Genomic DNA, 13,532 nt, shown 5'->3' with positions numbered 1-13,532 from the left:
CAATCCCACTACTGGGTATTTATCCAAAGGAATTGAAATGAGGCTCTTGAAGAGCTATCTGCAGGCCCATGTTAATTTCAGCATCACTCACAGTAGCCAAGATGTGGAAATAGCCTAAATGTCTGTGAATGGATGAATGAATGAAGAAAATGTGGTTTATACACAGTGGAATACCATCTAGTCTTGAAGGAAATCCTGCTGTTTGCAACAACACAGATGAACCTGCAGGATATTACACCAAATGAAATGAACCAAGCACAGAAAGACAAATACTGCATGACCTTGCATATATGCGGAATCTAAAATAATCAAACTCATAGAAACAGAGAGTAGAGCGGTGGTTGCCAGGGGCTGAGGGAGTGAGGGAAATAGGGAGTCGGTCACAGGATACAGCGTTTCAGTGAGGCAGGATGAATACGATCTAGATCTAATGTACAACATGGTGATGACAGTTAATGACACTGTATTGTACACTTGAAATTTGCTCAGAAGGTTCCTACCACAAGAAGATGATGAACATGTTAATTAGCTTGACTGTGATAATCATTTCATAATGCATATGTATATCAAAACACCATGTTGTATACCTTAAATGCATAAAGGTTTTGGGTTTTTTTGTTTTTTGTTTTGTTTGTTTGTTTGTTTGTTTTTGAGACAGAGTCTCACTCTGTCACCCATGCTGGAGTGCAGTGGCGCAATCTCCACTCACTGCAACCTCCACTTCCTAGGCTCAAGGGATTCTTCTGCCCCAGCCTCCCAAATAGCTGGGATTACAGGCACCCACCACCACACCTGGCTATATACAGATTTTGTCAATTATACCTCAATAAAGCTGAAAAAAGAAAAGAAAGGGCAGGGAAGTGGGCAGAGTAGATGGCAGGTTCGTGATTATAATGGTGCACTCCTATGCCTGCCCCTGTCCACATAAGGCATTTGTTTATCCAGCAGATATTGATTGAGCACCATGGATGTGCCAGCCATGATTCTAGGTGTTTGGGTCCCAAGGGAGCCACATGGACCGAGATACCTGCCCTCTGGAGCCTGCATTCTGGCAGACTCATCAGTGTGCACTGCAGCTCAGCAGTGTGCCCCGTGGGGACCAGGATCTGGGCTCAGTCCCTTTATGTCCTTTGCACAAGTGTCAGTCCCTCGCAGTATGAATCATCAGCTAGCAAAGGTCTGCAGAATGCAGCACTCACAAACAAGACGCACCTGCCGGAGTGCCTGGTTTGTGAAGACAGCTGTCACTGGGTTCTAGGCCCTGACCCATTCCTCACCCCAGAGCATGACCACAGCCATTGGCCCTTCCTCTCCTCCACCTCCCCAGTGGATAGCTCCCATAGGTAGGGCAGAAAAGCATTCTGAGATATGTTTCCTCTTTTCATGCCTTTTCCTGACCTCACTTTTTTTTTTTTTTTTTTTTTTTTTTTTTTTTTTTTTTTTTTTTGAGACGGAGTCTTGCTCTGTCGCCCGGGCTGGAGTGCAGTGGCCGGATCTCAGCTCACTGCAAGCTCCGCCTCCCGGGTTCACGCCATTCTCCTGCCTCAGCCTCCCGAGTAGCTGGGACTACAGGCGCCCGCCACCTCGCCCGGCTAGTTTTTTGTATTTTTAGTAGAGACGGGGTTTCACCGTGTTAGCCAGGATGGTCTCGATCTCCTGACCTCGTGATCCACCCGTCTCGGCCTCCAAAGTGCTGGGATTACAGGCTTGAGCCACCGCGCCTGGCCTTTTTTTTTTTTTTTTTTTTTTTTTTGACTGACTCTCACTCTGTTGCCCAGGCTGGAATGCAGTGGCACTATCTCAGCTCACTGCAGCCTCCACCTCCCTGGTTCAAGCGATTCTTCTGCCTCGGCCTCCTGAGTAGCTGAGATTACAGGCACCTGCCACCATGCCCAGCTACCTTTTGTATTTTTAGTAGAGATGGAGTTTCGCCACGTTGACCAGGCTGGTCTCAAACTCCTGACTTCAGGTGATCCACCTGCCATGGCCTTCCAAAGTGCTGGGATTACAGGTGTCAGCCACCGTGCCTGGCCTGACCTCACATTTTCTTCCAGTTGTCACCCATTTATTTGGCCCCTTAACAGCAGAATTCCTCAAAAGAATCTTCTATATTCACTACCTCCAATTCCTCTGCTCTCATTCTCCCTTGAACCTGCTCCAAGTAGGTTCCCGTCCCCGCCACCCCACCGAAGCTCTTCCTGCCAAAGTTGCCAGTAATTCCTGTGGCGCTCATATTAAGTCAAACAGCAGGCTTATCCTGCCTGACTCAGCCGTTGTGTTTGACACATGGATCTCTCATTCCTCTTAAAATACTTGCTTTCCTCGGCTTCCCTCGCTAGCTGTTCCTCCCCACCAACCACTGAATGCTCTGAATGCTGGAGGCCCCCAGGAATCAATCCATGACCCTCTTCTCTACCTAAGAGAATCCATTCATTCTCCTAGTGTGCACTCATGGCAGATCATCCGTGTGCTGATAATGGCAGACTTTTAGCATCAGCCATGACCTTTCCAAATCCGACAGGAACTTTGTTAACCGTTGTACCCCCATTACCATGAATGCACGAGTGAATGAATGATTTCATAAATGACTGCCTCAGCTTTCATTCATCTACCCATACGAGAAGAATCTGCTTTTTATTTATTTTTATTTTATTTTATTTTAGAGATAGTCTTGCTCTGTTGCCTGGGCTGGAGTGCAGTGGTGTGATCTCAGCTCACTGCAACCTTCACCTCCCAGGTTCAAGCGATCCTCCTGCCTCAGCCTGCCAAGTCACTGGGACTGCAGGTGCATGCCAACACTCCTGGCTAATTTTTATATTTTTAGTAGAGACAGGGGTCTTGCAATGTTGCCCAGGCTGGCCTTGAACTCATGGGCTCAGGTGACTCCGCTGCCTCAGCTTCCCAAGTGTTAGGATTACAGGTGTGAGCCACTGCAACCTGCCCTCTCCCCTTTTCTAAAAAAAGAAATTTCTACAAAAGAAATCCCCATCTCTACAAAAGAAAGAGCCAGGCGTGGTAGCACTTGTATGTCGTCAGAGCTACCTGGGGGACTGAGGCGAGAGGATGGCTTGAACCTGGAGGTCAAGGTTACAATGAGCCAAGATCATGCCACTGCACCCCAGTCTGGGTGACAAAGTGAGACCCTGTCTCGAAATAAAATAAAATAATATAGGAGAGAGGGCCAGGCATAGTGGCTCACACCCGTAATCTCAGCACTTTGGGAAGCCAAGGTGGTTGGATTGCCTGAGCCCAGGAGATCAAGGCTGCAGTGAGCTGTGATTGTGCCACTGCACTCCAGCCTGGGCAACAGAGTGAGGCCTGCCTCAAATAAATAATAAAGAGGGAGAGGTATTGGAGAAAAGCAAGGATTTCATGGTGACAAGATGTCCTAACTGCCACCCATACATGCCAGTGGGGACACTATTATTAGCTCTTTCTCACTTTATGGGCTTCTTCCAGGGAAACGAGAAATTGAAAAGCTGGTGACATGCAGAAACCTCATTGGCCAGCAGGGGGCGCCAAATGACCTCCAATTCTGCACGTGGGCTGGGCCCGACTGGCGGCTCCCTGGATAGCCTCAGTCCTGGAACTAGCAGAAGTGTTACCGCGCTACATAGGAAGTGATTGAAAACAATGGCCAGGCTCGGTGGCTCACACCTGTAGTCCCAGCACTGTGGGAGGCCAAGGCGGCGGATCATGAGGTCAGGAGATCCAAACCATCCTGGCTAATGTGGTGAAATCCCATCTCTACTAAAAATACAAAAAATTAGCCGAGCATGGTGGCGGGCGCCTGGGTCCCAGCAGAGGCTGAGGTAGGAGAATGTCATGAACCCGGGAGGCGGAGCTTGCAGTGGGCTGAGATCGCGCCACTGCACTCCAGCCTGGGCGACAGTGTGAGACTCCGTCTCAAAAAACAGAAAGAAAAAGAAAACGCCATGGAGCATCTGTTGTGTTCCTGGCCTAAAACCTTCTGCAGCCATGGGGTGCCTTAGGAAATTGGCCAAGTACCTGGGTGAAACCCTTAGAACCTGCACCCCTCACGTGGACCCCAGGAAGTACGTGTCCTTAACCTCACTGAATGTACAACAAAACTGCAGCTCCGGGCCGGGCGCAGTGGCTCAAGCCTGTAATCCCAGCACTTTGGGAGGCCGAGACAGGCGGATCTCGAGGTCAGGAGATCGAGACCATCCTGGCTAATACGGTGAAACCCTGTCTCTACTAAAAAATACAAAAAAACTAGCCGGGCGAGGTGGCAGGCGCCTGTAGTCCCAGCTACTTGGGAGGCTGAGGCAGGAGAATGGTGTAAACCCCGGGGGCGGAGCTTGCAGTGAGCTGAGATCCGGCCATTGCACTCCCGCCTGGGGGACAGAGCTAGACTCCGGAAAGTCACCTGGGCAGGTCCCGCTGCTGTAAACGGTGCAGCTAGGATTCAGCCTCCCGCTGCCCGCCGTGTTGGCCGAGGCCTTCCTCTGCAGTGGGCCTTGTTCCTGTTAACCAGCAGCTGCTGATACAGCGGGCCTGGGGTGGCCCTGAGACTCTGCATCCCTCACCAGCTCCCAGGTGACATGAGGCCACCAGTGCTTGCACCACACTCTGTCCGGATAGACTCCACACTGCCTTATCTCCCCAGCTCAGCCCGTAGGACAGATTTGCTTTATTCCTCCAGGAACTGTACTGAGTGCTGATGTGCCAGTGCTATGCTAAATCCTCCAGGCATGGCAGGAAACCAGACACCTGGGGGCCATGCCCTGGAATTTACTGTCTGGCAGAGACCAGGGTCTTGGCTGTGAAAAGGAAGGTTCCAGAAAGGTTTCTAAAACTGTTCTTAGAGACTTTCTTTTTTTTTTTTTTTTTTTTTTTTGAGATGGAGTCTTGCTCTGTCGCCCAGGCTGGAGTGCAGTGGCATGATCTTGGCTCACTGCAACCTCCACCTCCCAGGTTCAAGCGATTCTCCTGCCTCAGCCTCCAGAGTAGCTGGGACTACGGGCACCTGCCACCATGCCTGGCTAATTTTTTTGTATTTTTGGTAGAAACGGGGATTCACCATGTTGGCCAGGCTGGTCTTGAACTGCTGACCTCAAGTGATCCACCCACCTTGGCCTCCTAAAATGCTGGGATTACAGGTGTGAGCCACCGCACCTGGCCTCTTAAAGACTTCTCTACTGTTTCCTAGGTGACTCACAGCAATGAAGGTGTCTCTTAGACTACAGGTCAGCAGGGACAGGAGGGACGCTCGTTTTCCCTGTCCCCCTCACTCCCACTTCTTCTGTTTCCACAGATTTATTTCTGGGAAGCCCAGCGGGGTAACCTCACGGAGCGAGTGAAGACGCTTTTCCTGGCTGAGAACAGTGTGAAGCTCAAGAACTTGACGGGCTACACGGCCTACATGGTCAGCGTGGCCGCCTTCAACGCCGCTGGGGATGGGCCTCGGAGCACCCCCACCCAAGGCCAGACCCAGCAAGCAGGTGGGAGAGGGGGCCCTGATAGGGGGTAGGTCGGTCACAGGGGGTTGCCAGAGGACCCACCCAGCATCTGGGCTCTTGGCAGGCATGGAAGCAGCTGCCTTATCCCCCCGAGGATCTGGGCGCAGTACCCAGGTTCCCGGAGACGCCCTCCCGAGTGGGAGAGCCCAAGCTCAGAAAAGAGAAGCTGTCCCGATAAAGCCTTGAGAAATCCCCGCATCTCATCCCTGTCCTCCCTACCCTTTGCCCCGCCTTGCAGAGGGACGGTCAGCACCCCAGCCCTTCCCAGCCAGCTTACTTCTGCTCCCTGCCTTCTTCCCACCTGCCTTCCCTCTGTCTCTCTGGCTTTGTTCATTCCACAAATACTGAGTGTCTTATGAGCCTGTGCCATGCTAGATGCTACGGACACAATGGTGAGACCAACAAGGTCCCCGCCCTAGTGCGGGGGACAGATCATAAGCAAGTTGATGACGTAAATGCAGAAGGGGGTCAGCACAGGTGACCTAAGAGTGGGGCAGGAGTGGGTGGATGGCTCTGGATAGGTTCACCCACAAAGGCCTCCCTGAGAAGGTGAGATTTGAATGAGAAGAGGCCAGCAGGGGCCAGGCGTGGTGGCTCACGCCTGTAATCCCAGCACTTTGGGAGGCCAAGGCGGGTGTATCACCTGAGGACGGGAATTTGAGACCAGCCTGGCCAACATGGTGAAACCCCATCTCTACTAAAAATACAAAAAATTATCTAGGCTTGGTGGCACGTGCCTGTAATCCCATCTACTCAAGAGGCTGAGGCAAGAGAATCGCTTGAACCCGAGAGGTGGAGGTTGCAGTGAGCCGAGATTGTGCCACCGCTGCACTCTAGCCTGGGTGACAGAGCGGAAAAAAAAAAAAAAAAGACAAGAGGCCTTCCATGGGATGCTCAGGAGGTGGCAGAGGGTGCTGGGGGTTCCAGGCAGAGGGAACAGCAGGTGCTAAGGACTGGAGGCTGGAGAAGAACCAGGGAACGTAGAGAAAGCCAGGTGGCTTGCAGGAAAATGGGGTGAGAACTCGGGGTGGGGAATTGGGATTGGGATTAATTATAAGTACAATGGACCACAGGTGGTGTCTCACACCTGTAATCCCAGCACTTTGGGAGGCCAAGGTGGGTGGATCATTTGAGGTCAGGAGTTCTAGACCAGCCTGGCCAACATGATGAAACTCTATCTGTACTAAAAAAATACAAAAATTAGCTGGGCGTGGTGGTGCACCCCTCTCCAATCCCAGCTACTCAGGAGGCTAAGACAGGAGGATCGTTTGAACCTGGAAGGTGGAGGTTGCAGTGAGCTGAGATTGCACCACTGTACTCCAGCCTGGGTGACAGAGCAAGAATCTGTCTAAAAAAATAGAAAAATTAAAAACTACACTGGGAAGCCATGGGAGGGCTTGAATAGTTGAGCAACAGGGTCTGGTTTCCATTTAGAGAAAAGTGCCCCGACTGCTGTGCAGAAGATGGCCTGGCAGAGGGGAGAGAGTTGAGGCAGGGAGGGGAGATCAGGAGGCTGAAGGGTGGCAGGTGCAGAGGAGAGGGCGCTGGTGAGAATCCTGCTGCCTGTGTGCAGAGCGAGCCTGGTAGTCAGGCACTGTCACACTTAACCCTCCCAGAAGCCCGCAGACAGGCAGGGCAGACAACACCCTCATTTCACGATGAGCCAGGGTCGCCCAGGTAGTTATGCTACTTGTCCAGGGTTGCCCAGCTGGTCACTGGGGGAGCAAAGGCTGGAACCCAGGATTTCTGAGAGAACCAAGTGTTCTGTCCTGGTGGTCTGGAATACTGGCCTTTTGCCCTGGCCTCCCTTAAGTATCTTGTTCACCCTGCTGCTTCCTATGCTGTCAGTGACATGTGGCTTTTAAAGAGCTACAGAGGACACACCTGTGGCATCAGTTTCTCATTATGACCCTCTTTGGGGACAAGCCCTGGCTCCAGGGAGCCCTTTCCCTCCACTGCCCCCAGGGTCTGACTGTGGCCAGGATGAGCATGAGCCACTGAATGTACGAGTCTGTCCGTCTGCCTCCTGTCCCAGCCACTCTCTTGTCAGTGTCATCTGCCGGATGCGAACCCCAGGGAACCCGAGGCTTCCGTCACTGTGGCAGCAGGACAACATGTTCTGTCCCACGTCCCTGTAGCACAGAGCAGGCAGGAAGGGCCCCCTGAGCTCACCTCCCTCCTTCAGAGACACTCGCTGACTCTGCCTCCCGGGGCTGGAGCCGGAAGCGGGTCTGGATTAGCTCCGGCTTGGTGGGGAGGCAGCACCGGACAATAATAGCCTGGTCATCCTCCCCGGGCCAGCTGGGGGTGCTGCAGATTGGGATGCTTCCTTCCCTTCCTCTGTCCTCCCCCTCAGGGGAGCCCCCGCCCCATGTTTTCGGGGTTGCCACAGGGTTCTCAGTCCAAGAAAACATTTCTCCCGGAGGGTCTGACTGTCCTTGGCGTGGCTCCCCCTGACTGCGTGGGGCCTCAGTGACAAGCCCTGGAGCCCCGGGAGGAGGGGAAAGCCATCTCCGTCTGCTGTGTTCTGGCATCTTCTTTGTTTAGCACCCACCGAATGTTCTGAGGCCCAGACACCCCCTACCCTCTCCTCCATGGAAGCCAAAAGACGAACCCCACACAGTCAGGAAATGGCCTTGCCCCATGATGACCTTGGGGGTGTGACAGCTTGTCCCACACTCATAGCCCGCGCTCAGAGCCACTTAGCAGGGAGAAGCCTGAATTCTGCAACCTGAGGGAAAAATCGAGCTCTCTTTCTTCCCAGTTCTTAGGACGCCGATACTGGAAAGTTGAGAGAGGAGAGGAAGGGGGCTGGATGACCTCCAGTGACCCCTCCTGCCCGCCCTTTCTGACGAGCCCCACACTCTTGTTCCTCCCGGGCTCAGACCCAACACTCCCGCTAGCTCCTTGGAGCTGCACCCAGGGCTTTGAACTTCCACAGAAGAAGGAAACAAAAACCTTTTGCTCTCTCCCACAGCCCCCAGCGCTCCCAGCTCGGTCAAGTTCAGTGAGCTGACCACAACCTCGGTGAACGTGTCCTGGGAAGCCCCGCAGTTCCCCAACGGCATCCTGGAGGGCTATCGGCTGGTGTACGAGCCCTGCAGCCCCGTGGATGGTGAGTGGACACCCCAGCATGGCTCCCCAGCCCCTCACTTTGCAAAAGCTCACTCTCATATCCGCATCCATCACAGCCACTACATGAGTGAGGTTCGGTGAGAGTCTCCCCATCTTATAAACACAGAAACTGAGTCCCAGACAAGGGAAAGCGTGTTTCCAAGGTAAAACAACAGCAAGTTGAGGGCAGAGTTGGAGGAGAGATCCAGGTCTCCTAACTTCCAGGCAGAGAATCGTCAAATATATTCTTCCCCCTTTGGTCAATGGGAACAGGGAGGAAAGGAAGGGAACCTGAGTGGACGGGGCTCTGTTGAGACCATAAAGAAGAGGGGCAGCCAGGGGCGGCAGCTCACGCCTGTAATGCCAGCACTTTGGGAGGCCGAGGCAGGTGGATCACCTGAGGTCAGGAGTTCCAAGACCAACCTGGCCAACATGGTGAAACCCTGTCTTTACTGAAACTACAAAATTAGCTGGGCTAATTTTGGTGGTGGTGGGTGCCTATAGTCTCAGCTACTCGGGAGGCTGAGGCAGGAGAATCGCTTGAACTCGGGAGGCAGAGGTTCCAGTGAGCTGAGATCACGCCACTGCACTCCGGCCTGGGCAACAGAGCTAGATTCCATCTCAAAAAAAAAAAGGAGAGAGAAAGAAAAAAGAAAAGAAGAGGGGAGCCCCTGAGGGTCCTACTTTGCACTTTCCCAAACCTTAGGGTTCTCAGCTTTACTGTGTGTTAGTCCTTCTTTAGCTTTTGTGGGAGTCAGGAACCCCTTTGAGAATCTGATGAAAATCTGACCAAAGCTTCAGAGCCTCTCCCCAGGAAGATGCACAAGACCAGGGAGGTCCCTGCACCCCCCACTGCCATCTGTGGACCCCAGATCAAGAGCCCTGCTCTGCAAATGACCTTGCTCTTGTCCTTAACCCTGTTCCTCTGTGTGGTCTTCCAACCCCTTCCTCTGGGCCCCAGCTGGGACCGTGCCCCATTTCTGGGCTCCTAGGCTGGTCTGCGCAGCCCCTGACAGTGGGCATCTGGCACCTGCCAGCCTTCTACCCCTGGTAACATGCCTAGAAATCCCTGCCATTTTGTTACCAACCAACAGCCTATGAGGACGGGATTTAGGTAGGAAGGAAACTGCACTCCTCACTGCCTGGGACTAGTCCCAGCCAGGTGCTGGGGGTGTGGCTGACCTCTGGAGCCACCCCTCTCACTCTCACCCCCTCCAATCACTGAGCCCGGCAAGAGCAAGGGGTGGAGCCCTAGGACCAGCAGTTCTGGGTCAGCCCAGGGAACAATGGCCCTCAGTCTTCCCTGCCACCACCTGGGTGCCAGCAGCTCATTCTGCAAAGGGGAACTGTGTGTTAGAACACCAGGGGGCAGCCGGGCCCCGGCAGGAGATCCAGTCAGGTGCAGGCCCAGAGTGGGGCAGAGGACAGCAGTCCCCGAGACAAGGTACAGGGGGCCAGCACAAGCCCTCTTCACAGGGGCCTCAACCCAGCCTGTCCAGGACCCTCTCGACTTGACCGATGTGAGTTCTTTGCCTTCCAGGTCCACAGTCTGGTGGGATCTGAACAGTGTGGCTCAACTCCACAGCCCTACACGTTCCCATCTTCCCAGAATAGCCCAGTTAATAAGTGCAGCAAGACGAGGCCCCACCTGGCCAGCCCAGTGTCCATACCCCAGTTCATCCTGGGTTCAGGTCAGCAGCAAACCAGCCTCACAAGAGCCCAGCAGCCCCCACTGTCCTGTAGGGAAAACCAAGGCCCAGGCAGATGAGGGCTTTGTGCAGAATTGTCAAGGAACAAGTAGCCAGAGTCCCTGTTCCTGGTCCCGGGGTCATTTCATTCTTTCAGGAAGCCCCTCTGAGCCTACTTTGTTCCATCATTCAATAATCCACTTAGTGGCCAGGCGCGGTGGCTCATACTGTAATCCCAGCACTTTGGGAGGCCAAGGCGGTGGATCATCTGAGGTCAGGAGTTCGAGATCAACCTGACCAATATGGCAAAATCCTGTCTCTACTAAAAGTACAAAATTAGCTGGGCGTGGTGGTGGATGCCTACTTAGGAGGCTGAGGCAGGAGAATCGCTTGAACCCAGGAGGCGGAGGATACAGTGAGCTGAGATCATGCCATTGCACTCCAGCCTGGGCAACAAGAGTGAAAATCCACCTCAAAATAATAATATTAACAATGCACTCAGTCAATAAATAGGTCAGGTTATTTTACTTACATTTACAGGTTACAGGTTATTTTACTTTACCTACATGCTCTGTTATTTTACTTAAAGTTCATAACATCCCTGCTAAGATGCTGTGGACACCCTCACTCGGCAGAACAAACTGAAGCCAGGTTAAAGGACATGCCAGGGCCAGCGCCATCACTGGGTCTGAGCCCAGCCTCCTGGTCGCAAGGCATGTCTCTCACTGGTGACTGGTGTGCTCGAGGGTCATGGGAAATGGCGCTAGTCCAGGCTTCCAGGGAGGCTGGCAGTCAGGAGTGTTTGGATTCGTGAAGCACAGAGCAAAGCCCCACCTCCTGAAAGCTGGCCCAAGCCTCCCCTCTAGTTGCTGTAATTTGGGGTGCTGAGGCATCCTCACTTTTGCCTTGAAAAGCTTGGTGGACTGGGCACAGTGGTTCACGCCTATAATCCCAGCACTTTGAGAGGCCAAGATGGGAGGATCACTTGAGGCCAAGAGTTCGGGACCAGCCTGGGCAACATAATGAGACCCTGTCTCTACAAAAATTTAAAAATTAGCTGGGCATGATGGTACACACCTCTAGTCTCAGCTACTTGGAAGGCTGAAGGTGGGAGAATGGCTTGAACCCAGGAGGTCAAGGCTACAGTGAATCGTGATGGTGCCTGAGCAACAGAGCAAGACCTTGTCTTTAAAAAAAAAATCGTGGCAGATATAGGTGATGGAGGGCCATATGAGCTCCTGGCTGAACCCCAGAGGTGGAGCTGGAGCCGGGCTCAGGTGGAGGACCTGGTCAAAAGTGTGTCCCCCCAACTCTGGGCTTTTGGTATTTTTATGGAAACACTTCCTGAAAAAATATATGATTCTAGTCCCATGGGATGCTGCATAAGGGAATAAAAATGGAGGTGGAACGTATCTGGGCTGCAGAGGTGACATTAAACAGGATGACAAGTGTTCTCTTTTCTTTAGATGCTGATGGATCCTGTGGCTACTCAGTAGACACAGACAGTAGTAGGTTTTCTCAAACTGACTGAGCCATGGAGCCCTTCTCCCTGAGAACAGCAGGCAGGACCGTGCTCTGAGCAACACAGCATGGGCAATGTGGCTGTGTAGGCTGGGGGAGCATTTCAGCCTAACCTCAAGGAGTGAGGCCCCTGCCCAGGGTCCCGGGGCCCAGGCCACAGCCGCTTCTCCTTCCCCATGGCCTCCGGTGCCCTCAGGGGGCCCTGCGCCTGGTGGCCTCTGCAGTCCCCACTTGTTGTGCCTCCCCCAGGCGTCAGCAAGATCGTGACAGTGGATGTGAAGGGGAACAGCCCCCTGTGGCTGAAGGTGAAGGACCTGGCGGAGGGGGTGACCTACAGGTTCCGCATCAGAGCCAAGACCTTCACCTACGGGCCGGAGATCGAAGCTAACGTCACCACAGGTCCCGGAGAAGGTAGGAGGGCAACGGGCCAGGCGTATCCTCCACACAGCGGTTCAGCCCCCTCAGTCGGAAGGGGCCCCCGGTGTCAAGAGCTGTGCTGGACCCTGGAAACAGAGTGGAGGACAGAGCTCACTCTTTCCCCTGGTGCCCAGTGACCACTCCCTCCGCTCCCTCCTCCTGGATTCCGCACTTTGATTAATGGCATCCGTGTCCTTGGGTTCCTCAAGCCACAAACCCTGAAGCAGCGCCCCCTCCTCTCCCACTTAGGCCCAGTGCACAGGCCTGGCCCCCCTCCCCTCCCGCTTAGGCCCAGCCCACAGGCCTGGCCTGGCCACTGCGCCTGCTCCGTTTTGTCTCTCCCCGTTAATTGCGCGGCCTCCTTCACTTCCGTCCTGGAAGGATGCAGCCTGGCAGGTGCCCCTGCCTTTCACCCAGCCAGACCCATCTTCCCACGCCGCTGAACCAACCCTACCCTCCAGGCAGCGGTTCTCAGAGCAGGGCACACTAAAACGCACATTCCCAGGGTGGATGCTTGGAGGGGTTGATTTCCTGGGGCTGAGGTGGGACCTGGCAATCTGCACTTACACAAAAGCCCCTGGAGGCTGTGACAAAGTGACACCTTGAGAAACACCGGATGGAGCAGGTCACCTATTCACAGCCAGAGCCCTGCCTCCCCCACCTCACCACCCACCCCCTCCGCAGAATGCCCTTTTGTGTGTACCTGCCCCCCTACCGCACCACCCCCTCCCACCCCAGGAAGTCTTCCTTAATCTTCTGTATTGTTCTGTTGTTGTTGTTTTGGTGTTTTTGTTTGTTTGTTTGTTTTGAGACAGAGTCTCACTCTGTCATCCAGGCTGGAGTGTAGCGGTGCAATCTCGGCTCACTGCAACCTCCACCTCCCAGGTTCAAGCAATTCTCAATCTTCAGCCTCCCAAGTAGCTGGGATTACAGGTGATTTCCACCACGACCAGCTAATTTTTGTATTTTCAGTAGAGACTGGGTTTGGCCAGGCTGGTCTCCAACTCCTGACCTCAAGTGATCCACCTGCCTCAGTCTCCCAAAGTGCTGGGATTACAGGCATGAGCCACCGCACCCAATCACCTCCTTTGAATGTCCTCTTCACCTCCCTTTCCCTCCCACCCCTCCTCCCCCAAGGCATTTGCCATGGTCAAGGTTTAGCCCTCCACAGTCCCTGTTACCAGTCAGTGTAGACTGTCCTGTCCTGAACACAAAAGCCACCTCCCAGGCCACTCTGCTGCCTCCCTCCCTAAGAAGGGGTACAGCCCATCCCGGACTTACCCTAAAATCCCATCTCCTCCTCTGCCCT

General features: G+C 53.7%; 1 protein-coding gene across 2 annotated transcripts in view; it reads left to right on the top strand.

Moving 5' to 3' along the window:
* The window catches only part of SDK2 (sidekick cell adhesion molecule 2), a 313,739-nt gene that overhangs the window by 273,202 nt on the left and 27,005 nt on the right, over positions 1 to 13,532 (top strand). For both annotated transcript variants that reach the window (XM_033182024.1, XM_033182023.1), the window contains 3 exons: positions 5,279 to 5,465; positions 8,461 to 8,598; positions 12,056 to 12,217. In XM_033182024.1, the coding sequence (XP_033037915.1) occupies positions 5,279 to 5,465; positions 8,461 to 8,598; positions 12,056 to 12,217 (487 nt within the window). The remainder of the gene's footprint in view (positions 1 to 5,278; positions 5,466 to 8,460; positions 8,599 to 12,055; positions 12,218 to 13,532) is intronic.

The sequence above is a fragment of the Trachypithecus francoisi genome, unplaced genomic scaffold (assembly GCF_009764315.1).
Source record: "Trachypithecus francoisi isolate TF-2019V2 unplaced genomic scaffold, Tfra_2.0 Lachesis_group20, whole genome shotgun sequence".
Classification (NCBI taxonomy): Eukaryota; Metazoa; Chordata; class Mammalia; order Primates; family Cercopithecidae; genus Trachypithecus; species Trachypithecus francoisi.
The sequence above is the reverse complement of the archived record's forward strand: the minus strand, read 5'-3'. Positions and strand labels throughout refer to the sequence as shown.